The sequence below is a fragment of the Cynara cardunculus genome (genome assembly GCF_001531365.2).
Source record: "Cynara cardunculus var. scolymus isolate 2C chromosome LG 5, CcrdV1, whole genome shotgun sequence".
NCBI lineage: Eukaryota > Viridiplantae > Streptophyta > Magnoliopsida > Asterales > Asteraceae > Cynara > Cynara cardunculus.
Window position 1 is genome coordinate 30,256,199 of NC_037532.1, and position 27,923 is coordinate 30,284,121.

General features: G+C 35.2%; 3 protein-coding genes and 1 non-coding gene across 4 annotated transcripts; 1 reads left to right on the plus strand and 3 right to left on the minus strand.

The window, feature by feature from the left end:
- On the minus strand, nt 1-1,858 carry LOC112512979 (LRR receptor-like serine/threonine-protein kinase FLS2). Its single transcript, XM_025119105.1, has one exon. It carries the CDS (start codon nt 1,856-1,858, stop codon nt 8-10), a length of 1,851 nt encoding a protein of 616 aa, XP_024974873.1. The 3' UTR covers nt 1-7.
- Nucleotides 1,859-12,270: 10,412 nt separating this feature from the next.
- LOC112513897 lies at nt 12,271-12,377 on the minus strand. Its single transcript, XR_003069357.1, has one exon. It is a non-coding gene; the product is annotated as a small nucleolar RNA R71 (small nucleolar RNA).
- Nucleotides 12,378-13,963: 1,586 nt separating this feature from the next.
- LOC112512980 lies at nt 13,964-15,125 on the plus strand. Its single transcript, XM_025119106.1, has 2 exons — nt 13,964-14,474; nt 14,818-15,125. The coding sequence occupies exons 1-2, from the start codon at nt 13,964-13,966 to the stop codon at nt 15,123-15,125; spliced, it is 819 nt and encodes a 272-aa protein (XP_024974874.1).
- Nucleotides 15,126-20,238: 5,113 nt separating this feature from the next.
- On the minus strand, nt 20,239-24,251 carry LOC112512981 (floral homeotic protein DEFICIENS-like). The gene is made up of 7 exons (XM_025119107.1): nt 24,064-24,251; nt 23,872-23,938; nt 23,707-23,768; nt 22,257-22,359; nt 22,116-22,157; nt 21,952-21,996; nt 20,239-20,403 (listed from the first exon to the last, which is right to left on the minus strand). Exons 1-7 carry the CDS (start codon nt 24,249-24,251, stop codon nt 20,239-20,241), a joined length of 672 nt encoding a protein of 223 aa, XP_024974875.1.
- Nucleotides 24,252-27,923: the final 3,672 nt, after the last annotated feature.

Genomic DNA, 27,923 nt, shown 5'->3' on the forward strand with positions numbered 1-27,923 from the left:
CACGTCATCAAAAAGGATGCTTACAAGGCAGAAGTGGGGCCCCACATAAGCCAGGATTACCCAAAAATGCAGACGCAGGAATGCTTGCATTATGCCCAGGAATTTCCCCAATTAGTCTGTTTCCAGATGCATCAAATTCCTTCAGATTCTTCAAATTCAGCAACTGTTTCGGAATCTTTCCCATCAAATTATTCCTTGCAATCAAGATTCTCGCCAATTCGTTTCCATAACTCAAAGATTCCGGGATGATTCCGCCCACCGGATTATGAGATAGAACCAACGAAACAATCGAATCCATCGCTGCTTCATCGCCAATCTTTATAGGTCCTGAAAATGAGTTATATGATAGATCGATTGAGTTGAAATGACCAAGCGGGTCTTGTACATTTTTCTTGAAAATAGTGTTTATGTCGCCGGAAAAGTTGTTTGAATGAAGATCCAGGTCCGTTAGGAGTGAAAGGTTCTCGAATTCCGGTGGAATTGGGTTGCTGAATCTGTTGTTTGATAAGTTCAGGAATGAAAGATTCGTCATGTTTCCGATCCAATGTGGTAGTTCATCTGTTAATGAATTGCTGGACAAATCCAAAGATGAGATTGTTGATGACGACGACAGAATGATCGGAAATGGACCTTGGATTCCGGTGTTCGCCATCATTAGTCGGAAAAGTTTCAGTTTTGAAAACCATCTCGGTAATCGTATTAGCTTCAGAGGATTGAATGATAAATCTAGAGTCTGCAAATTCTGTAATTTAGCAAGCTGGGATGGAATCATGCCGGAAAGATTGTTTCTTGACAAATCGAGCGCTTGAAGATTGTGTAAATTGCCGAAACTAGAAGGAATGTTTCCGGTGAATCGGTTACCGGAAAAGTATATATCGGTGAGGGTCTTCAGATGACCCATGGTGGCAGGTAGTTTTCCGGTGAGCTTGTTGTTCTCAAAGATCAACCGTTGGATCTTCGGAAGGTTGCCGATGGACGGTGGGATAATGCCGGTTAGTTCGTTTTCCGACAAACGACAGAATTGAATAGAAATGAGGCCGTCAATTGAAGAAGGAATGGAACCAGAAAGTTGGTTTTGGTTAAGGTACAGAATCTGTAATTCCGACAGTAATCCAAGAGATTCCGGGATGGTTCCGGTGATCTGATTTTCCGATAAGTCCAGAAATTTAAGATTCTTTAGCTTTCCAATCGTTACTGGTATAACTCCAGAAAAATTGTTCTCATGAAAATCAAGTTTTGTTATCGAAACCATGTCCCCAATCGAAGATGGAATCTTCCCTGAAAACTGATTCCCTGAGAGACCAATTTCCAATAGCGATCTAAAAGATCTGAAAACCGCCGGCGGGATTCTCCCGCTGAAATTGTTATCGCTGAGATAGAGTTTTTCCAGCCTGAAAAGGAATTGGAAAGTGACCGGAACTGAACCGGAGAGCTTATTGGAATCAAGAAAGAGGTGGGTCAGGCGAGATAGTCTCCCGAACTCCGGCGGAATCTGACCGGTCAAATCTTTAAGGTTGCTGAGATCAAGAAGTTGCAGAGACGAAAGGTTAGAGAGAGAAGGAGAGAGAGTACCGGACATGGATGTTTCGAGGATGAAATCCTCGCCGGAAACCAGACCAGAACGGGAGACATTAACGACTCTTCCGGTGGAATCACAGTCGATGCCATTCCATGATTTGCAGCAATCGGTTTGAGGCGTCCATGAATTTAGAAGGTTGGAAGGGTCAAAGGTGATTTGGTGTTTGAAGTGAAGTAATGCATGATGATCAATGGGATGGCAAGCTAGTGATGTTAATGGAGAAAAGAGGAGGGAGAAGAAGATGATAGAGAAAGTGCTAATGTGAGTTTGGATCTCCATTGAAGTTGCAGAGAATGAGAATGACAATGTAGAAGAAGAAGATGGGGGAGTGATTAGTTGGTACATTACTTCTTTTTCATGTAAGAACAAATTTTCACAACTAAATTGTTCGACTTTTGTATATATCATGCAAAGTGTCTAAGGCTCTCCTCACAAACTAATTATCGACTCATAAATATATCTATACTGATTATAAAACATTTGATAAAAACTCTTAAAAATCATTTTTTATGCATAAAGTACTGTTTATTAATGCATATTACTTAAAACTCAAGATTGCAAGTAGATTGTGAGTAAGTACAACTTATTAAAACTTCATATCTGAATTCGTGTAACTAACTGCAGATAAACATAATCAAATACATGATAAACATCTCATTTTAAATAAAAAAATCTAAAATATAATTATGAAAATTACTGAGTTCTAACAGAATAATTAATTATTATATTTATAAAATGTTACATATTATTAAACAAAAAATAAATCATTTCGTTATTAAATTTAAATTAAATTATAATAAAAAAATAAATTAAAGAAATTACATAAAAAATGAGAACTTTTAAATAGTTAATTTTATGTTAACATTGATATATATTTTTTCAAAATTTTATGATATATTCAAATTCATATTTTATTCAAAAATAAAATCATTATTGCTTTCTTAAAAACACATAAAATTGTATTATAATATCGACAGAGATAAATAATAAAATAAAACATTAAAATCGATATTTGTCTCGCTACATTGCACGAGTACCCTTCTCGTACAAGGAAATGAGTTTAAATGAAAACATTCTTGTTTTATGAGAAATATTTTGGTTTTCAAATTAACTAAACCATAATAAAAATTTAAAAAAATAAAAAAAATTAATATTTATCAACAATTTTCTATTATATTATATTTATCTTTATCGCTTAAATGTTGTTAATATCATGGAAGATTTCTTATGTTGATGTATTTGTTGTCGATAATGATATGATAATGTTATGATAATAATGCCATATTGTTTTGATAAAATCAAAGAACTTATGATGAGATTCTACTGTGATTATGACATGATTTTGTTGATAACCAACATCCTTATCACATATGATACATTGTGATCGGCGGTTATATATCTGTACATAATTTTAGGTCAACGCAATTATCGAATCTAAACCTTATATATAGTCACCGGCGGTTAAGTCGGTTATTTTGGCGGGAGTCATGTCTGTTCCCAACAGACGCGACTTTTTGGGAGTTGGGATGCATTTCTACATACGGATGAATTAGTGTGACCGTCGCCAGGGGCGATGCCCCTTGGAACCCCACCAAGGGCGTTGCCCCCGGAACCCCCCGTACCCGAGATCATATTAACTTATCCGAGCGTGCACTTCGCACCTCCAGACTCGAATTATAGCTAAGTCTATTTTCGGCTTGTCTCACATTAATCCCGATCATACTAAATGGCTTGATGACACTAAAATCACCAATACTTTGTTTTACACGTACTTGTTTCATCATGTGTAACACCTTTACATGTATTTTAGTGAACACAAACATATAAAAAAAATCACATTGTCAAACTAATATATGTAACTAATGCTTTAAATCTTAGCCTTACATGAAAAAGTTTGTATGAAATAACACATATTGTACCAGTTCTCATAGTTATCACAATATTTGAGTTTTTCATTTGATTAGCTCCCCCCCAACACACACACACACATATGTATATATATATATATATATAGAGAGAGAGAGAGAGAGAGTGTTTTGTTTTCGTGAGACTCGTGAGACCACAAAAATAACATTACTTTCACAGTGTTTTTGCTGTGAAGGTTCAATGTTTTTATTTATTTATTATTCTTCACAATGGTTTGCATTAAAAGTTATGTGTTATTTTGTGTCTCATAAAAATAGGTTTGTCTCACGTGAATCCAACCATATATATATAGAGAGAGGGGGGGGGGGGGTTAAGATCTTTTATTAACCAATCTATTTGTGTTAATTATATTAACACTCTGGACCAATTGGAATCTATCTAATGTTATGATTCATATATCACATTGTATTTATTTTCAAGGACAATTTGATAATTTTATTTTATTTTCTTGTATTACTCTAAGACATTTAAATGGAGGTTACAAAATTCCATGATTTTAGTTATATTTTTATGATATAACGATCCATTAAATATGGAAGTTTGTGATGTAACTTATGAACATATTTGATAACTTATTGGATTTCAGAAACATCATTCATTTATGAACACATTCACTGTTTCACCTATGAACAAAGTTACAATTTCAATATTTTTCATTTTCATTTATGAAAACATCACTGTTTCACCTATGAACACATCATATTTCTTATGAACATTTAATTGACAAACTTGTATAATATTGGTTATGAAACACCAAGGGTTATATTAATTATTGGGACTGAAATTTGGGTATGATAGATGCTATTTCAATTTTTCAAGAATACATATAAAAATATTTCATATAATGAAACAAATATATATAAAATTACATTATTAAAAAAAATGTATAGATGTTTTTATGAAAGTGTTTATTTTCACATATTATATATAAGTTTTTTTTTTCATAAAAGAAATATGTTTTATGCATTTATTAAGGAGGGTCTCATCATGCAACCTATGTGGAAATGGGACCATTCATTCAAAAAAGAATTGACCATGATTTAATATAAAATAAAAAGTGGAAGGGCAATTTGATGGGGAACATGTTATGATGACACACGAGTTGTTATGATAATGCTTGCCATATGCATGAGAGGGTAAATTACATATTTGTCCTTGTAATTAATGATTATATGTAGGGTTATTTAAGAGTATATTAGAAATTTCTCCCCTATAGTTTCATGTTGGTTACAAAAAAGGTCCCTGAACTCTAAACTTCATGATTTGGGTCCTTAGGGTTTTGCTTTTATTATAGATCCGATCACTTACCCAACACTAGTTTAAAAAACTTCGTTAAATAGGGGGTATTTTTTTTCTTACATTTCTTAATTTTAAAAATAATTTATATATACACATAAATGTACCATCACTTTTCTTTGAAACCTGTCGCCATCAAAAATCCCCTCTTGGCAACCTTGACTCCTTACCTCCTGACAACCTAGTTATCTTTGGCCATCGTAGAACTCATTTAGATTACCAATCACTCCCATCTCACCCCTTTCTTACTACAATGAGACCATCCATCGCAACACTCCCTTTTCTTCCGCAAAACCCCGACGTCTCCCCTCTTCCTCATCGAGATCCTCGTGCTGCAAGAAAACAAATTTGAAAAATGAAATATAGAAACTATCTAACCCCTCCTTTCATCATCTATCCAAATCCAGATCTTTTATGGATCCCCATGGTGCAGGTTTCCGAGAGTGATTGTCGTTCTTCCACCACGGTCCAAGTGTAACATACTCTTTTTTTGAATATGCTTGGCAAATGCCTCAAAATGTGTTCTAATGTGTATTATGTGTTTAATAAGGTGGATTATATGTTAATATAATGCTTTAATGAGGACTTGTAGCAAAATCCTTAAGAAATATAAAGGGTTTCATAGGTTATTACAAAGTCAACAACATCATCCTCTTGTTCAGAGTTAGAATTACTCTGAACTCAAGGTCTTCAGACTTCGTCTTCATATTTGACACTTAGCGTTCGTCGGGTTCTCTTGAAATAACTCTGAAGACTTCTTTTCCAGAGATCTAAATAATGTCTCTTCAGATTTTTACTTGTACGCCTTGAGATTGCCCAAACTCTGAAGACTTATTTTCCAAAAACCTGAAGAATGTCTCTTCATACTTGTACTTGTACGTCTTGAGATTGCCCAAATTCTGAAGACTTCTTTTCCTGAGGTCTGAAGAATGTCTTTTCAGACTTGTACATGTACGACTTGAGATCGCCCAAACTCTGAAGACTTCTTTTCCAGAGATCTGAAGAATGTCTCTTCAGACTTGTACTTGTACGCCTTAAGATTGCCCAGACTCTGGAGTCTTCTTTTCCAGAGATCTGAAGATAGTCTTTTAGAGTATAGTTCAACCAGAGGCTCTGGTTGCTTTTTCAGACTTAGACTTAGTCGATTTAGCACATTTCAGATCTCTGAACCTTTCATCCTTAGCCCAAATTATTTTAATTAAACTTGTATAATATTTAGGACTATTTTAGTCCTAAAACCTTTTCTGGAATATATTTGATACGAACACATGGGCGAAAAACTATGAATTTTTAAGTGTTTGGTTGTCAAAATGGGTGTTGGATCTAATTTTTAGTTAGATCTTTTCACATAATTTTTACTTCTACAAGCTTCTAGACCAAAGTGCGTGTGATTTCACACACCTAAAGCTAAAACCTAGCTAAATCTTGGTGAAATTGAAGAGAAATTTCAAAGATTTTGAATATTTGAAGGGAGTATAAAAATATAATTAGGAAGCTTTTGGAGTGCCATACATACTTGGACTACAGAGTTGGAATGAAACATTCGGTTGAGCGTTCGGTTGACCCATTTTATGCACTGTGAGTCTATATGAAATACATGTTTATGTGTACTTATGTGTGTATGCATTTTCTGTTTGTAGTAGTAAGGTGTAACATGAGTGAGTCCTTCTGATTCCGGTTTGTATTCGTATGATCGTTCTGCAATGTCGGTCGAGTCCGAATCCACGACTGTTTTGTTGATCTATTGGTAAATCGTGAATACGAGTATTACTTCATGTGGTATGCTGGAAAGCGGTGTATGTCCTCGTATCCCAGGGAGATGGAGGTTGGGTGTGACATACCGATTCGTTGTACTCACGTATTTCGAGTGGTAGGAGACGAGTGTGAGTACTATTCTGCATGTACCCAGTAAATGAAGGTGGGAGTGGTGCATTATTTTTGATATTTTATGTTTGATTCATGATATGTTTACATGATACGATATCTGAGCCATGTGATAGATGTTTGTATGGCACAAATGTCCTTTTGTTGGTGAGTTTATCGGTAAGAACGTATATTGCTGTTGGAACTTATGATGTATTCATGGAATTCTCTAAGTCGTTGGTCTTCGATGTTATAATAGCTTTCGTTTCGAGATCCATTTCATTCTTCGGTTAATATATTTAAATATAATACATTATAACCATATATTTTTATATAGTCTCACTAAGCATTGTAGCTTACCCGTTATTGATTAACCTTTTTTACAGGAAAGAGAATTGGAGACAAAAGGAAAGATAAGGAAGCTTAGTTCGAGTATTGATTCAAGTATCAACTTAGCTCTTTTGGGTATATTTGTATTTTCTTTTGATGTGTTATATATATGTATGTATTCCATTGGGCAGATATGTCCCCAGTTGATTGTAGGTAACTTTTGAATTGTAAATCTTAAACTTTTGGGTTAATTTATGTTTTAATCAAAAAGAAAGAAATTGATGAAACACAAATTAAAGTGGACATTTCAGAGTTTTATTCAAAATTATATCTTGTATATTTTAATGGTTTAAAATTTGATTATTTTTGGAGATTAAACAGTAAAATGGTCAGTAATGTAACTACTCCAAGTGTGTGTGTGTGTGTGTGCGCTTCATCCAGCAGGATCTCCATGGTGGAGGGACAATATGTGTATGTGTATGAGAGAGAGCGTGTGTGTGCATGTGTGTGAGGCATCCAACATGATCTCGACGGTGCAGGTGTTTAAGAACAAGAGTTGAGAACAATGTCCATTGAAGATGTATCACATGGAATCATCGATTTTGTTCACCAGATGTTTTTCCCATGGATTTGAAGCCATCGATCTCGAATCATCAATTAAAATTAGGTTTTTGTTTTAGATTTAGGGTTTTTTATTTTTGTACAACAATTTCTTTGACTGAAGTTGGTTGATGTGATTAAAGTTGTTACTTTTAATGTTCTTGATGATAATGTTAGTTTTAAATTTGATTTCAATTTTTGATGGGTTTGGGTTGATTTGGTGTGGGTGGGTGTGTTCTAGTGTGTGCATTTTCTGATGTTATGGCATGAGAAAGGAGTATTCACCGGAGAAGGTGATAGGGCCGGAATAGGAAGTGGCCAGAGATGGTATGACGATGGTCCGGATGTTTTTATGTTTTTGTTTTTATCATGAAATGCTTTATAGATTTGTACAAAATTCATCTAAAGTGGTACACTAAAAATATATTAATTGAAATGAGCAAAATGTCAAAAATACCCTATGGTCAAAAATTCCTCTCTCCTCTCTCCTCTCTCATCTCTCCGACCTCCAATCTTCGGCTTCCGATGAACAAAAATCCGACAGGTACCAAGTAATCACAAAGATACACAATATAATACTCATTATGATATACAGTGGTACACAAATGGTATCACATTATATCACAATGGGTATCAGAGTATATCACAATGAGTATTATATTGTGTATCTTTGTGATTACTTGGTACCTGCCGGATTTTTGTTCACCGGAGGCCGGAGATTTGAGGTCGGAGATATGAGAGAGAAGTTTTTTTTAAAAATACATAAAATACCCTCTAATTATAATTTTAACTCAAACTACCATAATTATTAATTTCCTAATTTATCCATTGATTTGTGGTTGAAATTGGATCTCACAGTTAACACAAACTAATCAGTTCTCTTTTGAATTATATATCTATATAGGGGCAAGTTCATTTGTTAACCCAAATTATTGTGTTAACTTAGTTAACCAATCTTGACCATTGATCTTTGAAATTTGTTGCTAAGATCATTCATGACACAAAGTGTAAATAATTGCACACCTAGACAAAGTAACATAAGTGGACAATATTTACAAGAGGTATTATGGGAAAAGATATTAATTGTCCATTAATGACAATGAGATGTTTTCTAACCACCCATTAATGACAATGTGATGTTTTGTAACTGCCCATTAATAACAATGTAACTATCCGAGAATTAATCTCGTCATGAATCAAAACCAACAGCAAGATCCCCGACACCATATTCTTCTACAATTTTTTTTTTGTTAATGGTTCATATGTGAACAAGTATTCGATATTTATGGAAATTGTTCATTGTTCATGTGTATATGGATTAAAGTCGTAAATGACATAAGTGTGCATATATGTCAATCTGTGTCCGTATTTGACACAAGGGTTCATATATGTCAATTTGTGTTTGTAATTGAAACAAGAGTTCATATATGTCGAGTTGTGTTCATATGGTTGTACGAATATTCATATATGTGAATTTGTGTTCATATGGTCACACATGTTCATCATCTTTCATATGTTCATTTGGGTCAATATGTGTTCATATTTATACCAACTATACATATATGCCAATCTGTGTTCATAATTGACACAAGGGTTCATATATATATCGACTTGTGTTCATATGGTTGTACGAATGTTCATATATGTGAATTTGTGTTCATATGGTCACACCTGTTCATCATATTTCATATGTTCATTTGGGTCAATATGTGTTCATATTTAATACCAACTGTACATATAGGTCAATCTGTTTTCCTAATTGACACAAGTGTTCATATATGTCAATTTGTGTTCGTAATTGACACAATGGTTCATATATGTCGAGTTGTGTTTTTATGGTTGTACGAATGTTCTCATATGTGAATTTGTGTTCATATGGTCAGACGTGTTCATCATCTTTCGTATATGTCAATTTGAACGATACCAAAAACTTTACTATCGGGTCTTCTCCACCAATCACAAATTCATAAACATTACAGATAGAAAATCAGTATTAAAAAAATAACAAGATTAATAATAAGTTAACACAAATCATGAGATTTTATGATTTTGTAACTTCCGATTAATGATATAGAAGTTACATAAATAATAACATATGTACCCTTGTCATTAAATTCTAAGATTGATCACTACGACCCGCAAATATCACCTTTTCTGATCTATCGTCGAGTTTGCTTCTTTTCTGTCCAGGGACATGGGAATAAGCCAAACTGATATGTGTTGAGAATTTAATACATAAAGCACTCATTTTACGTCTTTTTAGTTATAATAATTTCTTTTTATTCCACTTTGAGTCATTTTCATTTATTTCTTTATACATTTGTTATTATGAAGCTAAATATTGTGGTTGACTTGTTGGTATGCTTGGATAAAGCTAATAGAGAGTTTTTGTGAAAACAGCAGATGCTGCAGCATTGGTGCAGCRTCGATCTGATTCATGCGCAGCTTTTTGGAGGGCTTAATGGATAAGACGCTGACTTTTTGGAAGGTGGAAGACAGCTGTAAAAGCTGGGTTTTATTGAAAAATCTGATGTTAGACTTTGGTTAGGCCTTTGTACTTTTTAGTTACTCTTTTGTTGGGTTGTAACTTACTTTTGGATACTTAGCCTCTAAGTCTTTTATTTTTGTCTTCTAGTGACCCATTTTGAGTATAAAAAGAAGGCTTGGGGTGCCTTCTAAACCATCCATTACTCCAACTTTCATCCATTCCATTTGCTAGTATTGTAAACCCTCTTCAAGGGTGGTTTTAATTAAGCTYTTGAAGTTCTTCATCTTTTTCTTCATTTACATTCTCGTCTTTTATTTTCCGTCATTTACATTCTCGTCTTTTATTTTCTCGTCATTTACATTCTCGTTATTTACAATTTCACTATTTACATTCTCGTCATTTACATTCCCGTCATTTATTTTCTCGTCATTTACATTTCCGTCATTTATTTTCTCGTTATTTACTTTACGCAATTTACGTTTATGTCTTTATTTTCCGTCATTTATTTTTTTACTTTCCGTTATGAGTAGCAAAACTTTTATAGCTTGGGTGTAAGACGGAAATGTGAGATTTTCAAACCAAACAAAAGTAGCTAAGTGTTTCGTAAACGACGTTTCATTGTTTCATTCGAGTTTTTATAAAACCAAGCACATTTCTTGACGGGTTGATCACTTGAAAGTGTTAAAGTGCGATGGACTTAGAGATAAGCCATCAATAAGCACGTCAACTTGGATGACATAAGAGGTAGACTTGAGAAAGTTGCCGACAAGGAGACTTGTCATTTATGTTTTTCAAACCTTAACTCCCGACGGGTTGGTCGCTCTTCAAAAGTGTCAAAGTGTGATAGATTCAGAGATGAACTATCAAGAACACGCCAACTCGAATGATATGGGAATCGACTCGAGAGAGTGATTTTTAACAAAGAGATTTGTTTATCTATATATTTTGAAAACACCATTGTGTCACTATCCCCGGTCCGGACACCACATAGAGATATGGGTGGAAAGCTATAAGATAGTGAAATGGTGAAATCCGAGAGGAATGCCTTCAAAATAGATGGAGGAACTCAGTTTCGAAGCACTGCTTGCTGTAGCATTCCTATAGCATTGGCTGCTGGAATTTGTGTTTGGGTCTCACCTTAAGTCTTACACCCTTGCTTCTTTTATATATTATGTATTCTGTTTTGGATCACCTTAAAATCAAAGAAAAGTCTTCAAAATCGTCATCTAAAATCATCTCTTTCATTGGACTCAAATCTAACTTTGGCTACAATCTCTGTGGACGATAATCCGGTACTTGTACCACTTTATTACTTGGAAAGACGACGTTGGGCCGTATTGTATACTTGCTTTGTGGCCCAATTTCATTAAGTCTAAATGTGTGAAATATAACCGACCAAGTTTTTGGCGCCGCTACCGGGGATTGCTTCGCTAAAAGTTTTATTTTTTGAGTAAAGTAAAAGATTTGATTTTTCTAGTACCATCAGAATCGTTTTTAAAAGTGGTGTATGCCACGGTCACAACGCGGGTAATTTTTCGAATTTGATCCCGATATTGAGAGAACGTTTCACCATCGTAGGAGGGATCAAAGAGCAATTTTTGCTCTACTCCCTCCGAACATGGCGTTACCTCCCCCAATTATTCCGGAAATACCACATTTGGAAAACCAATCGTCGAGTTTTGAACAAATTCCACAATTCCCGAACTTTCAACAAGGACATCCACATAATGGTAATGATAATAATTTGGACACAGAATCGGAACCTAATGAGCACCAAAGAGCACAAACTCCGAACATTATTAATTTGGCAAATTCCAAAAATGGGAGGATCATGGATTATGCTATTCCGGATTTTGAGCAATTAAATTCCGGGATAGTTAGACCACATATGACCGCTCTCCATTTCGAACTAAAACCGATAATGTTTCACATGTTGCAAACAAATGGCCAATTTGCCGGATTACCTTCGGAGGACCCACATTCGCATTTAAAATCTTTTATGGAAATCACTGATGCTTTCTTGATCCTGGGAGTGTCAAATGATGCTCTAAGACTCACTTTGTTTCCATTTTCCTTGAGGGATCGGGCAAAAGCATGGTTTAATTCGTTAACTCCGGGTTCTGTGCCATCATGGAGTAACATGGCGGAAATTTTTTTGCGAAAATATTTCCCACAAACAAGGAACGCTAAGTCCAGAAATGAGATCTGTCTTTTTAAACAAATGGACGATGAGGCTGTTCCTGACGCGTGAGAAAGGTTCAAAGAGCTGTTAAGGAAATGTCCGCACCATGGCATTCCGTACTATATTCAAATTGAGACATTTTACAATGGGTTAAATCCCATGGCAAAACAAATGCTCGATGCGACTGCGGACGAAGCCTTTACTAGGAATGTTCAAAAAAACCGTTGGACCGTTCAAACCGGTCGAACCAAGTCAAACCGGACCGTTTTTGACGGTTTGAGCGGTCTGGTGGTTTGGTTTGGTTTGGAAAATAGCAAAACCGGGCTGTCCGGTCTGGTTTGCGGTCTGAAACTTTTTTTAGGCGGTTTGGGCCAAACCAACCGCCAAATACATATTTATTTATTTTAGTATTACCATTCTCAACTTTTTTAACTTATGGACTATGATCCAAATATATCCCTAAGCCCAACATAAAGCCTAACATCTAACATAATCAAATCCAAATGAATCGTCGCCTAAAAACCCCTAAACCAATAAACATATTGACACATTTGACATTGATGGTCTCCAGATTTTGAAATCCCTTAAGAACTCTACCAATCTATCGATATTTACTAATTCATGGTTTGATTTCGGCACACATTATCAAGACATGAACCAAGTTATTCAACCAACTAAGATTTGTCTTCTATTATGTTTAGTCAAGAATTGAAGGTTGTGAAATCGTGGATTTTGTTACTCAATACTCACAGTGGAAGTGGAATTGTAACTTTGTTAATTTGTTTGTTTTCTAATATGAATTATATATTTATTTCTTTGGACTTTGGATTGTTTGGATTTTGGACTCAAGAGCTGTTTAATTATTACATTTATTTGTTTGGATATTTTGTTTTGTTAAAATGGATAWTTAATCTAAAATTCTAAATTATATATGTTTTTTAAGTTTAATATTTAAAGTCCATTAAAGGTCCAAACCGCCTAAACCAGTCAGACCAAACAGTCTTTTCGTGGTCTGGTTTGACCGGTCTGGGCACTTGATCTCAAATCGCTCGGTTTTGAAAATTTTATAAACCGCTATTACGGGTTGGATTGTGGTCTGAGGGGTTAAACCGCCCAAACCGGACCGCGGACACCCCTAGCCTTTACAGCCATGACCTATAATGAAGGATATGAAATCCTAGAAAAGATCTCAGCCAACAATGGGCATTGGGCAGACCCACGTGCTCAATCACAGAATAAGACTGCTGGGATACATGATGTAGATGCATATACTGCATTAACAGCTCAGCTTACCTCCATGACCAACCTGCTGAAAAATTTAACTTCTGGTCAGGGAGGACAACAAGTTGCTAATACACCAGTCCCAACAGTCCTATCTGTGCAGTGTGTGTGTTGTGGTGGGGAACACTCGTATGGACATTGTCCTCATAATTCTGAATCCATAAACTTTGTTCATAATGGATCTGGTCCCTATACCAACAATTACAATGCAAGTTGGAAACAACACCCGAATTTTTCTTGGAACAGTCCATGTTTAAATCCACCCGCACCTAAGCAACAAGGAACTTCTAATTTCCAACCACAACATCATGGAAACAGTTCTAACTCTCAGACTCATCACCAAAATTTTCAAACTGCTCAACCACCTTTTCAAAACAAGCCACCTCCTCAGTCTGATTTATCAACTTCTTTGGAAGCGATGATAAAAGGGTTATTTGCGCATGCTCAAGCTCAAAATCAAGMTTTGATAACCCAAMAAAACTCTCAAAATCAATCTCTTTTTAATCAACAAAGTGTTGCTATCAGAAATCTGGAAACCCAAGTCAGTCAACTTGCACTCAATCAAACTAATAGAGTCCTTGGTACTTTGCCTAGTAACACAGAAGTCCCGAGAGCCTTAGGAAAGGAACATGTGAAAGCAGTGACCCTTAGGAGTGGGAAGGAGTTGACTGAAAAGGTGCAAAATGCTAGTGCACCAAGTTTGTCAAAAGCTGATGCTACAACATTGGTACCTGCCAAAGAAAGACCGGTCCAACCTTTAGAGAAGCAAGCATCTGATACCACCACTTCTGTTCCCCCAAGATCAGACTATCTTTTACTGTTTCCAGAAGATGTTTTAAAAAAATCAGAAGGGACTGAGGTTTTAGAGACCCCTAAGCTTGATGCTAAGACTCCATCTAAACCTCCAAAGTGCACAACAAAGACTCAAGGCATTCAAGACCCATCTTGCACAACACATCCAAGCAAGAATGTGATAAAACCAGTTCCTCCTTATGTTCCTTACCCCCAAAGGTTGAGAAATCAAAAAGAGGAACTGCATTTTAAGAAATTCTTGGATGTGTTTAAAGAATTGCACATCAACATCCCACTTGTTGAGGCAATTGAGCAAATGTCTAGTTATGCTAAGTTTTTGAAGGACATCCTAAGTAAGAAGAAGAAGTTGATTGAATACGAGACTATAGCCCTTACCCGAAGGATGTAGTGCACTTCTGACCAACAAGATACCTCCAAAGCTTAAAGACCCGGGAAGTTTCACTATTCCTTGTTCTATAGGTGGGAAAGAGATTGGGAAAGCTTTGTGTGACTTAAGTGCTAGTATCAACCTCATGCCTTTATCTGTTTTCAACACCTTAGGCATAGGGGAGGCTAGACCTACCACGGTTACACTCCAATTGGCAAACAAATCCATAGCATACCCTAAGGGAAAGATTGAGGATGTCTTAGTACAAGTTGACAAGTTCATATTTCTGACAGATTTTATCATCCTAGACTTTGAGGCAGATAAGGACATTCCTATTATTTTAGGGAGACCATTTCTAGCCACCGGAAGAACTTTGATAGATGTACAGAAAGGAGAGTGACCATGAGACTTCAAGACCAAAAAGTCACATTTAATGTCTTCAACTCTCTAAAGTACCCTGATTACTTGGAGGAGTGTTCAAAGATAAAAGAAATAGAGGAAATGTGCCTTGAAGAAGGAATTCAGAAAAACCTTAAGTTGGAAGAGGAGTGTGATGAGGAAATAGAAGAAGATGTTGAGGAAATAGAGGAAATAGGAAATGATATTGTCCAAGTGGATGCTACAACATTTGAGTTGCTGGAAAATAGTGAGCAGAAAGACTTCACCCCGTCCATTATATCACCATTTGACTTAGAATTGAAACAACTCTCACCTCACATAGATTCTGAGAATTATGCACTCTTGCACACGACCTCTGAGGCATATTTGGTTGAGATCATGACTTTCCTTGGAATACCTAAGACTGATTGGAAGCCTTACACTCAATTCATGTTGAAAACCTTTAAAGCTGCTAATCTGTCCTCTGATAAGAATGTTTGGATAAGCTTTATTAGACATTATTTATCATCGACTAATCATAACAGCTCCATTTTTGTAGAAAGGTTGGTGCTTTTGTTTAGTCTCATAACAGGTGAGAATATCAACTTTCGTGAAAACATTCTGAAGGCCATCATGGTGGATAACAAGTGTTTGTTTGAAGAGAATGAGAAGTTGAAGAAGGAGATGGCAGTTCAGACTTCACAGCCTACTCCTTCGGAGTAGGACATGTTCTACCACCTTACTTTAGCTTCATATTTCACTTTTTGAGTCGGGAATAGTTTTTTTTTAGTTTTTAGTCTTAATTTTTATGCATGATCATTTGAGTTGAGGTATGTTGCACATGAGATCATAGCCCAAATAATTTTATTGATTACTTGTCATTCAATCAAGGTATTTTGTTTTTGCTAGAACTAGCAAAACCTTTTTTGGGAAAACACTTTGATCACACAATCACTATTAGGAAATGAGATACGCCTTCTTTTCTATGATCATATTAGCCACTTGCACCTTTCAAACACCGTTTACCCCATAAATCTCCAATGAGGACATTGTCGTATTCAAGTTTGGGGGAGAAGTTTACATAAGGACAAAAAGTCAATACAAAAGAGCAAAGCTCTAAATTGACTCATTATCACAAAAGGGTTTGGAAAAACACAACAAAAGTCCCATAGGAGCTATGTGTTTTGAAAAAGCACAATAAAAGTCTCATAGAGGCTATGTGCACACTCCAATCAAAAGAGGCCAAAAGTGCCCAAAAATTTGAAAATTTTATATGTGGAGTATAAAAGGAAAAAGGCTATGAGAGAAAAGAAACGCCAAAGAGAGTAAATCCTATAAGCCCTATTGATCCTAAATATGTGATTGTGTTTGAGCTTAACAAAGAAAAGGGTAATGCTAGCTTATGGTTCACACAAAAAAACTTGGTGTTGAGTGACTCATCTTGGATTTATGAAAGGCTATAAACTTCATGTTTGGTATAACTCTCATTGAGTGGGCACTTAATGCCTTGGTCATGCATTTTTGTGTAAATTGAGTCTTTTTGTTTGTCTTTTGGTTGCTTGGGGTCAAGCAACGGTTTAAGTTTGGGGGTGTGATATGTGTTGAGAATTTAACACATAAAGTACTCATTTTACGTCTTTTTAGTTATAATAAATTTCTTTTTATTCCCACTTTGAGTCATTTTCATTTATTTCTTTGTACATTTGTTATTATGAAGCTAAATATTGTGGTTGACTTGTTGGTATGCTTGGATAAAGCTAATAGAGAGTTTTTGTGAAAACAGCAGATGCTGCAGCATTGGTGCAGCATCGATCTGATTCATGCGCAGCTTTTTGGAGGGCTTAATGGATAAGACGCTGACTTTTTGGAAGGTGGAAGACAGCTGTAAAAGCTGGGTTTTATTGAAAAATCTGATGTTAGACTTTGGTTAGGCCTTTGTACTTTTTAGTTACTCTTTTGTTGGGTTGTAACTTACTTTTGGATACTTAGCCTCTAAGTCTTTTATTTTTGTCTTCTAGTGACCCATTTTGAGTATAAAAAGAAGGCTTGGGGTGCCTTCTAAACCATCCATTACTCCWACTTTCATCCATTCCATTTGCTAGTATTGTAAACCCTCTTCAAGGGTGGTTTTAATTAAGCTCTTGAAGTTCTTCATCTTTTTCTTCATTTACATTCTCGTCTTTTATTTTCCGTCATTTACATTCTCGTCTTTTATTTTCTCGTCATTTACATTCTTGTCATTTACATTTTCGCTATTTACATTCTCGTCATTTATTTTTCTCGTCATTTACATTGCCGTCATTTATTTTCTCGTTATTTACTTTACGCAATTTACGTTTATGTCTTTATTTTCCTTCATTTATTTTTTTACTTTCCGTTATGAGTAGCTAAGCTTTTATAGCTACCAAAGGGCCTTTGGCCTAGCGGTATCGTAGCCCTTGGCCTTCTAGGAGGTCAGGGGTTCAAACCTCACCATAGGTGAGGAGGGWGTGTGAGTTTATTTGTTGCATTTGCCGTATATAAATATTATATACTTCAAAAAAAGCTTTTATAGCTTGGGTGTAAGACATAAATGTGAGATTTTTAAACCAAACGAAAGTAGCTAAGTGTTTCGTAAACGACGTTTCATTGTTTCATTCGAGTTTTTATAAAACCAAGCACACTTCTTGACGGGTTGATCACTTGAAAGTGTTAAAVTRCGATRRACTTAGAGATAAGCCATCAATAAGCACGTCAACTTGGATGACATAAGAGGTAGACTTGAGAAAGTTGCTGACAAGGAGACTTGTCATTTATGTTTTTCAAACCTTAACTCCCGACGGGTTGGTCGCTCTTCAAAAGTGTCAAAGTGTGACAGATTCAGAGATGAACTATCAAGAACATGCCAACTCGAATGATATGGGAATCGACTTGAAAACACCATTGTGTCACTTTCCCGGTCCGGACACCACATAGAGATATGGGTGGAAAGCTATAAGATAGTGAAATGGTGAAGTCCGAGAGGAATGCCTTCAAAATAGATGGTGGAACTTAGTTTCGAARCACTGCTTGCTGTAGCATTCCTATAGCATTGGCTGCTGGAATTTGTGTTTAGGTCTCACTTTAAGTCTTACACCCTTGCTTCTTTTATATATTCTGTATTCTGTTTTGGATCACCTTAAAATCAAAGAAAAGTCTTCAAAATTGTCATCTGAAATCATCTCTTTCTTTGGACTCTAATCTAACTTTGGCTACAATCTCTGTGGACGATAATCCGGTACTTGTACCACTTTATTACTTGGAAAGACGACGTTGGGCCGTATTGTATACTTGCTTTGTGGCCCAATTTCATTAAGTCTAAATGTGTGAAATATAACCGACCACAAACAACCAAACGTTCTGAGGTGACTTACTCCAGGTTTATGTCCGCACCATGCTTCTTGAGGAGTGATACTTTCAAGGGATTTGGTGCATGCTCTATTCATCAAATATACTGCACAGGCCACGACTTTAGCCCAAAACATATCAGGTAGTTTCTTACTCTTAAGCATGCTCCTTGCCATCTCTAATAAGCTTCGATTTTTTCTCTCGGCTACCCCGTTCTATTGGGAGTTGTAGCGTGTAGTGAGTTGTTTTGGATTCTATTATCCTTCAAAAGTTCTTGGAATTGATTTGAATTAAATTCCCCTCCACAGTCGGTTTTTAAGCATTTTATCCTTTGATAACTTTGATTTTCAACAAATGCTTTGAATGTAACAAACGTCCAAAACACCTCTGTGTTTTCTTTCAAAAAGTACGTCTAAATCTTTCTGCTATAATCGTCAATGAATGTTAATATGTATTTGCTTCCTCCTATTGAGATTGTCCTCATTGGTCTGCAGTCTTACTATTTTCACTCGTTCTTCTCCACGATATGTCCTATAGAGGGTGTCCTACGCTTCCTTTGCAGTTCTTGAAGATGAAATACGTTCGAAGATATTTTCGTTCACTGTTTGAAATATAAAGAACAATGTCTTTCTATCTTTTCTCCTGTTGTCTCTATCTTCGAGCATTTTTTGGTGCGTTGTTCCTTCTGCTTGAACCAATTATGTGTAGCCGTTTTCAACAATGTTCCAAAGTTCCTGCGATTCGTACAATACTCTCATTTGTATGTTCCAGTGATGATAATTTATCCCTGTTAGTTTCGGTAATTGAGGTTGTAATGTATTGTTGTTTGCAGTGTTGCCATGGATGAATTGGCTCTGATACCAATTTGTTGGAGAACATAGTAAGATGCAATATCATACCCACAAATATACAACTTTTCTTATTAAAACATCCAACCTTGTACATACCCATATTATTTTTATTTATACAACCTAAAAGACATCAATTGAGAGATGCGATGGTTCAAAAGGATGGCAGTTACATCCATTTCAACCAACACACCTATTGCAACATAAACATATATAAAAACTATCTTAACTTAATTTGACTTGTCTAGCTTACTATTTTCACATTCGGGCATGACCACACAAATGTAAATGTATTCGACGATATATATATATATATATATATATATATCATGCTTATTGTTTCAACTCTTTGTGGCATTGTTCAATGGGTCCAAGTGCTGAAAACAATATTTATAGGATAATATATCTTTTTTTTATTAACCTGGATATCCAACCCACTATGCGAGTTGACTAATCACAGGGCAACCACCTATTTTGCAGATAGCCCGGAGTCATCGCATTTGAACCTCCATMGCCACAAGGGGATTTTTATTCCTCTTTGGATTTGAACCTGGAACCTCCTGATATTTTTGATCTTTGAAGCCAAGCTCAAACCAATCAGACACCACCCTTGTGGTTTAAGATAATATATCTTGTGATCGTAGTCAATACAACTTCAATTTTCACTTAAAAATACAAAGGAAGATCCGATAATCCATGAAGAAAATTACACATAACAACATACTAGCTACCAAAAGCTATATATAGTGTTAGATTGTCGCATTATAGTCTATACTCATCACCTACCTATTTTGTTTATAAATTGTTGATCACTAATCCTCTATTTAATAACCTAAGATATATATATATATATATATATATATATATAGAGAGAGAGAGAGAGAGAGAGAAATATAGCATTCCGATCGATGAACTGGAAATTCAAGCAATGCGAGGATCATGGGGCTCGTAGCCATGGGGAATGTTGTTAGGATGCGCACAGAAGCCATAGAGGTCCGGTACGCCATTTGAATACGTGATAGTAGATTCATACTCTCCCCTGTTCTCCCCCGTGGCATATTTTTTCTCTAGATGTCGTACCGTGTCCTGAAAAGGAAAAGAATAGATTCCATATCAACTATTCTATTCTGTATTTTTTTGGGTAAAACGTCCATTGTAATTAACTGTAAAGATAGAAAAGAAGTCGTCACTTAAAGTTTGCAATGTCTTGCATACTTGATCACTAAAGATATTACTTCGTTACATAATAATCATCGTATTCCGATAATTTTAATAGAAAAACGCAAGAAATCGTAAACTTTATTGTCCTTTTTTGTAGCTTTGCTAGTAAAATGGTTGTTTTGTACAAACTAACATGATCAAATAAAAGGGTCGGGTTCTGTGAGACCACCGTGTTTTCGTGAGATGCACAAAAATACACCAAACATACACATCAAAAACAAACATTCACAATGTTTTTGCTGTGAAGGATCAATATTTTTTTGTACCTTCAGTTCTCACATGATCCAAGTCAATCACGTGTCTGTGTATATATTATACATACATATATATATATATATGTGTGTGTGTGTGTGTATATATATATATGTAGATGTGGGTTATTATACAACCTCTTTACATTTGTACAACCAATACAACTTAATCTTAACCGTCCATTTAATTTGATGAATATGTGATTTCATAGAAGTTTTGATTGTTTACTAATATAAAGTATTGATCATAATTAATGAACCATATTCATCTTCCATAAATATTCAAATTATAATAAATGAACTCCCATCATTTTCATTAATATCTCAATTTATTGGGTTGCATTGGTTGTACAAATGTAATGGCTTGCATTTGAAACGAACTCTATATATGTATGTGTATATATATATATATATATATATATATATATATATATGTAGGGTTGGGTTCACATGAGACCAGACTATTTTCGTGAGACACGTGAGATCACATTTTTACACTTGAAACTTCACAGCAAAAACACTGTGAAGGTTACCTTCACAGCATTTTGCTGTGAAGTTTCAAGTGTAAAAAACTGGTCTCACAGGTCTCACGAAAACAGGTCGGTCTCACGTGATCCCAAGTCTATATATGTATATATATATATATAGAGAGAGAGAGAGAGAGAGAGAGAGAGAGAGATGAGCGATCAAATGAAAACCACTCCAATTTGTAAAAACCGTAAAAATTACTCTCATCCGTCGTAATCTTATGAAATTTTTTCATGAAATTGTTTAATCTTATGAAATTGTTTCATATAATACTCTTTTTGATGAAGTTGTTTCATATATGGTTATGAAGTTGTTTCATATATGGTTATGAAATTGTTTCATATACTACTTAATGACATTTTAATGAAACAGTTTCATGTATTTCTCTAAAATTAAAATAATGAAGATGATAATATCCATAATTAACACTCTCCACAATAAAAATGGTTAATCAACCTCTCATAATTACAAAAAAAAAAATAAACAAAATGAAAAATTATGATTGGTTGAATAAGGTTTTCACGGTTTTTACAAATTGAGTGGTTTTTATTTGAACGATCCCCTGTATAGATATATATATATATATATATATGTGTGTGTGTGTGTATATGTTTGTGGCTCGCTAGATGCTTACATAGCCTAGTTGAAGATTACCATTTCTTTGCTCCAAGTTCTTCACCTGTGGTCAATAAATTTCAGAAGTGAGTTTTCCAAATAAAGGACTGGACTTGGTTTACTTGCTCCATTCCACAAACTAAAAGAACTAAAATCGAATATTGGAGATCCATTAATAATTACCCTTTTCCTGCAAGTGTCTGTCTGAGTTTTGATCACGTGATACTGTCAAGCGCAAATGATCAATAAATCGTTTATTTGATTCAAAACATTAGGTAAATCTATGCATTTGAAAGTAATTTGAAGCCAAAAAGTGTATGAAACCTTGCGTTCTCGCACAACGGTAAGTGAATCTTGCATCTGTTGCTCGAGAATGGTGAGATCATTGACGTCCAAACCATCTAGATCTTCTCCAAGAACTCTCTGCCTGCAATTACCCACAAGAAAGTTCAATCTTTATTATATTCAACGTAACAAAATCGGGGTTTATAGGACGTCCAAAATGTCTAAATATTAATATTGTGCTAACAGACTGTTTTATAGGACCTAAGTTTATAGAACCGAATAATGGAGCTACCCATCTAACAATACTGTAACAAGTATACAAGACTCTTTTGGATGTGTTAACAAGTTTTTCATCATATTTTTAAAATAAAGCATTGGTGTTAACTATTTTATAGAAAAAAATTTAGAGGTATTGTATTAACACATAAAGTACTGATTATTGAAAACCATTGTGCGAGAACGCAAGGTTTATTTGACAAAAATACTTAAAAACCATTTTTTATGTATAAAGTACTGTTTATTGATGCATATTATTTAAAATTCAAAATTACAAGTAAATTGTCCATAAGTACAATTTATTAAAGCTCTATGTTTGAATTTGTGTAATTAACTGTGGATAAACACAATCAAATAGAGGACAAACATCTCATTTTAAAATATAATTAGGATAATTATTGAGTTCTAACATAATATTTAATTATTATCTTTATAAAAAAAATATTATTAAACCTAAATTAAGTTACTTCGTTATGTTAAATTAAATTATAATAAAAATTTTGAATTAAAAACAATACACAAACAAAAACTTTTTAAATAGTTAATTTGATACTAATATTGATATATTTTTTGCAAATTTTATATGATATTTTTAAATTTATATTTTATTCAAAAATAGAAACATTATCTATTTTTCAAAACCACATAAAATCGTATTATATCGACATAGATAAAAAATAAAACGAAACATTGAAATGGAAATGTTTCTCGATGCAATGCACGAGTACTCTTCTAGTATAAATAGTTAATACAATGTTTTATTTTAAAAATGTCCTTAAAAGTTTGTTATAACGTCATATAAACGTATTACAATAGGTAACTATATTGATTGATGCTATAAACTTAAATCCTTTAAAACGGTCTATTAGGACGCTTAGGAGTTGCTTGGTGGTTGCTGAATGGTTTAGTGTAAAATGATTAAACGGTCAGAATGATTAAAAAACTTTCATGATATAGTGCAAAATAAAATATAATTGTTTGGTAATTATTTATAATGAAATTAAGGCGTTGAATGGTTAAGGGAGACCTAGGATGCAAAATCATTATGAGGATTTTAGAACCATTAAGAGCCATACTTTTTTTTTGCCAAACAAGATTCATCTTTTAACGATTCAGAGACTGTCTCTTAATGGAACTATTAAGATGTAAACAAACGACCCTAGACATTTTTAGAGTCTTATAAATCTGATTTTGTTGTACCGATTAGACTCACCTGATCTCCTTCCTAAGTCTATTGTTTGAATCTTTCAGCTTCTTCATTGTTTCCTTCATCCTCTACACATCCATATACAAGTCATCATGGAACAGTAGAATCAATCTTTAACAAAAACCATGAAAATGCATCCTGAAGAGAGAGAGGAATGGGAGAGAAGTGAACCTCATAGTGGGAGCTCCATAGATCAAAACCTAGGGTAGTCTGATACATATCATACATCTTCTTAGTCCTGTGTAAATTTCCCAAGAATCAAGATTTATAATTGGCAAGCAAATTCAAAGGTGGTAGAAGATATATATATATATATATATATATATATAGAGATACAGATGGTGTGTATGTATATATTATTACGTGGTGGAAGGGCTGATGTACTCATGGAATTTGCCAGTGTTGGAGAACATAATGAGAGAGATCTTGGCATCACAGAGAACAGTGAGCTCATGAGCTTTCTTGAATATCCCATTTCTTCTCTTCGAGTATGTCACCTGCCTGTTCGTGTTGTTCTCTATCTTCTTTATCTCTATCTTCCCTCTCCCCATCTCTCTCTCTCTCTCTCTTTCACTTTCTCTCTCTAAATCTCTTGTATGATGAGATTTCTTGAAACCAACTGAACTGTGTACGTAACCCACAACTTAATGAAGCAGCTGATGATGGAGAAATGAAAAGAGAGATCGATGTGATGGTGGTTGGGTGATTGGTAACTTTGAAATCCTTTTTATAACTTAGAATCGAGAGTGGATGCTGTACAAATGGTTGAGATAGGAGTTGGGATGAGGAGTACATAAAGAAGGTTACTAAAAATAGAAAGGTAGGGAAAGTGGGAAGAGGTTGAGTAAGTAGAATTGCTTTTGCCATTTTGGTGAAAGTGCTTTTTTTCTTTGGATGGGTTTTCTCGCTTTATTAAGCATCATGAAGTGTCCATTCTTCACTTCCCTTTTCATATTTCACTTCCCATGTGCTCCTCATGTGCTTTGCCATCAATTTCTCTCAATAAAATGCAGCCATATTGTTAAAGATAGTGAACCAATCTCACACACAGAGAGGGATATCATATGTCTCTCTTTTTCAGGATGAATATTTATCGTAAATAAAATGAATGTAAAAGTATTATTCATCATAAATCGTGCATTCATGACGAGTATGTCATAACATTCTTGATAAAAACATGTCCATATTCCTAATGAAACCATAATTATAATGTTGTGGTTGTTTATTGTACGCTTGCATGTTGTTTATTACTTTCAATTGTTATTATAGTTGCAAACGTTTTAAAATTAAATTGAAACATAAAATAAATTTTAAATTGGCAATAAAATAAGATATTTTAAATTGATATGATTATCAAAACAAATTGATTTTTGGATAAGCTTTTAAACTAAAGATTTTATTTTCAGATAATGTTTCACAAATGTAAACTAAACACTGCTCGTTTAAGGTACTTGTCAAGGCTTATAGATTCCCTTATGGTTAGTGTCTAGCTAATCATGTCGGGTAATTTAGTGTGAGACAAGGCACCAAAAAATTGAGATTTAAGTGAACAATTGTATTTGGCCACTCGCTTAAATAGTCATGTTTTGGACGACTGATCCCAACAAACTCTAAGTTAAGTGTTTAGGTGGGATCACGATACCTTAGTATGGTTAGTTTACCTGGAAATGTCATAGATAGTTGCATTGGCCATCTATTAGTATTTTTAAGGCCGTTGAAGTGGGATTAAACATGTCAATTCCAATATATGATATATTCAATAGAATCTCACAAAACGTGAGGGGGTGTTTGGTTCAGAAAATGGAATTTGATGGAATTTGACCATGCGTTTGGTTGGTAGGAATTGGAATGAAATCTCTCAAAATAATTGGAAGTCGTTGTTTGGACTATCTCACCCACCGCCCCGTCCACACCCTACCAACCACCATGTCACTATTATCACTCTGCCCCACCCTACCAAACCCCTGCTCTATAGGTTGGGGTTGTTGGGGGCAGGTGGGGCGAGGCGGTAGGGGTGGGACCAGAGGGCGGCAGTGGGTGGTAGCTTTGACGACTACAGTGCTAGGATGGTGGTTAATGGTGAGTTGGAGTAGGTGAGGTGGGAGCGAGGAGGGACGGTAGGGTAGGTAGGGGTAGGTGGCAAGATGGTAGCAGTGACGATGATAGTGGTGGAATAGTGGTCGGGTGGCTGGGAGTGAGTGGGTATGACGACAACAATAGTGGCATGGTGGGTTGGGGTAAGGTCGGGTGCAAGTGAGTGGCAATTGTGAATACGACAGTAGTGGTGTGGGTGGGGGGTTAGGTTAGGAGCAAGGTGGGGCAGCGGGGTAGGGCAGTGGGGATGGGTATCGGGGTGGTAGCTGTGACGACGAAAGTGGTGGGATGGTGGTCGGGTGGCTGGAAGTGGGTGAGTATGATGAAAACAATAATGGCATGGTGGCCAGTGGTGTGTTGGGATAAGGTGGGCTGGGGGTAAATGGTAGTTGTGACAATGACAATAATGGTGTGGTGGTAGGGGTTAGGTTAGAGGCGTGACAATAACAGTAGTAGCAAGGTCATAGTAAGGATGTGTAGTGAGTGGCCAGGGGATGGGTGGTGATGACAACGATAGTGGCATGGTGGTTAGTGGTGGGGTACGATGGGTGGCGACGACAATAGTGGTGTGGTGGTGGTGGTGGTGGGAGGGTTAGGGGTGGGGCATAACGAACAATAGTAGCATGGTTGTGGTGGGTGGTGATGGAATTCATTTCCTTTCATTATGCCAATGAATGGTGAATTCAATAATTTGTGGAGTTCAATAGAATTTGAAGGATTTCATTCATTTCAAGAAATTAACCAAACAAAGGAATTGGAATTTGGTCAAAGTTAAATATGGCATTCCAATTCCATCAAATATCTTTGAATTCCGCGAACAAACAGCCCCTAACAGTTACATTGAATGTAATTGAACGATGTCTACCTAAATAATCTATTTCCATAAAAAATTGCATCTGATAATTTATAGAAATTGGTGAAATATGGATCTTAGATCAAATTAAAATAACTTTTGAAAGGTTAATTAATTTTATTTGAGATTTTAAAATTACTAAAATTGAACTTAAATTTTGTAGATGTCTACTACCACCACAAAAACAAACGCAAACAACCTATCCGAGTTTACACTGTGGTCTATTCTTGATAAGAAAAAACTAAACGAGACGAACATCCTATAATGATTTCGTTTCCTAAGTGTCGTCCTTAGACATGAAAAGAAGTTCAACGTTTTAGAAAACCCCCCTTCAAACACTTCTGCTATAATTGCTTCAACTAAGATCATAACTGCTTATGATAAGTATGTCAATGACTCACTAGATGTTGGTTGCCTTATGCTAGCTTCCATGATGTCCGAGTTATTGCGAGATCATGAAGGCATGACTGCACGAGATGTGATTATCTCATTGAAGTCCATGTTTCAGCTACAAGCTAGATAGGAGAGGTTTGATACAGTCAAAGCACTACATGCTTGCATGATGATTGTCAATCTAGACCCAAGTTTTGAAAATGAAAGGGTATGTTGACAGACTGGTCCACCTTGGCTTCCCACTAAGTCAAGAATTGGCAATCGATTTGGTTATCAATTCTTACCCAAATCATACGTTCAGTTCGTCTTGAACTAATATGAATAGTTTGCATAAGACTCTCATAGAGCATCACAACATTACCCTTTTCATACCACTTCTGAAAAATATGTTTTTAAGACGTTTTTAGGCGTCTTGACAAGGTTTTTAAAACATTTTTAAAATAAATCGTATTAGCTATTTTATAAAACTCTTTTGAGAAGTGTCATATAAACACATATTTTTATACGACATTTATTTTAAAAGACACTTTCAAATTAATAGTGTCTTATAATATTAAATAGTTAATAAGATTGTTTTATATGAAAATGTCCTATAAATTTATTGAAACATCTTTAGATAGAACATTTTATCATTTGCTCTATAAAGTAGGTTCTATGAAACAGTCTATTGGGAACCTGAATATTTGTTACGTTGTATAAACTCAATTTTGTTGTAACATGAATTAATATGGTCTCTGAGAACATAATTGACATCTAAGAACTGCATACTACCGGTTTTTACAGTTTTTGTGCATTTCTTGAAATGAGATTATAGTTCAATATGATCGGGATCTCAAGTTTAAGATTCTATATCCTATGTCGATCTGGTCTCTAATGATCATGA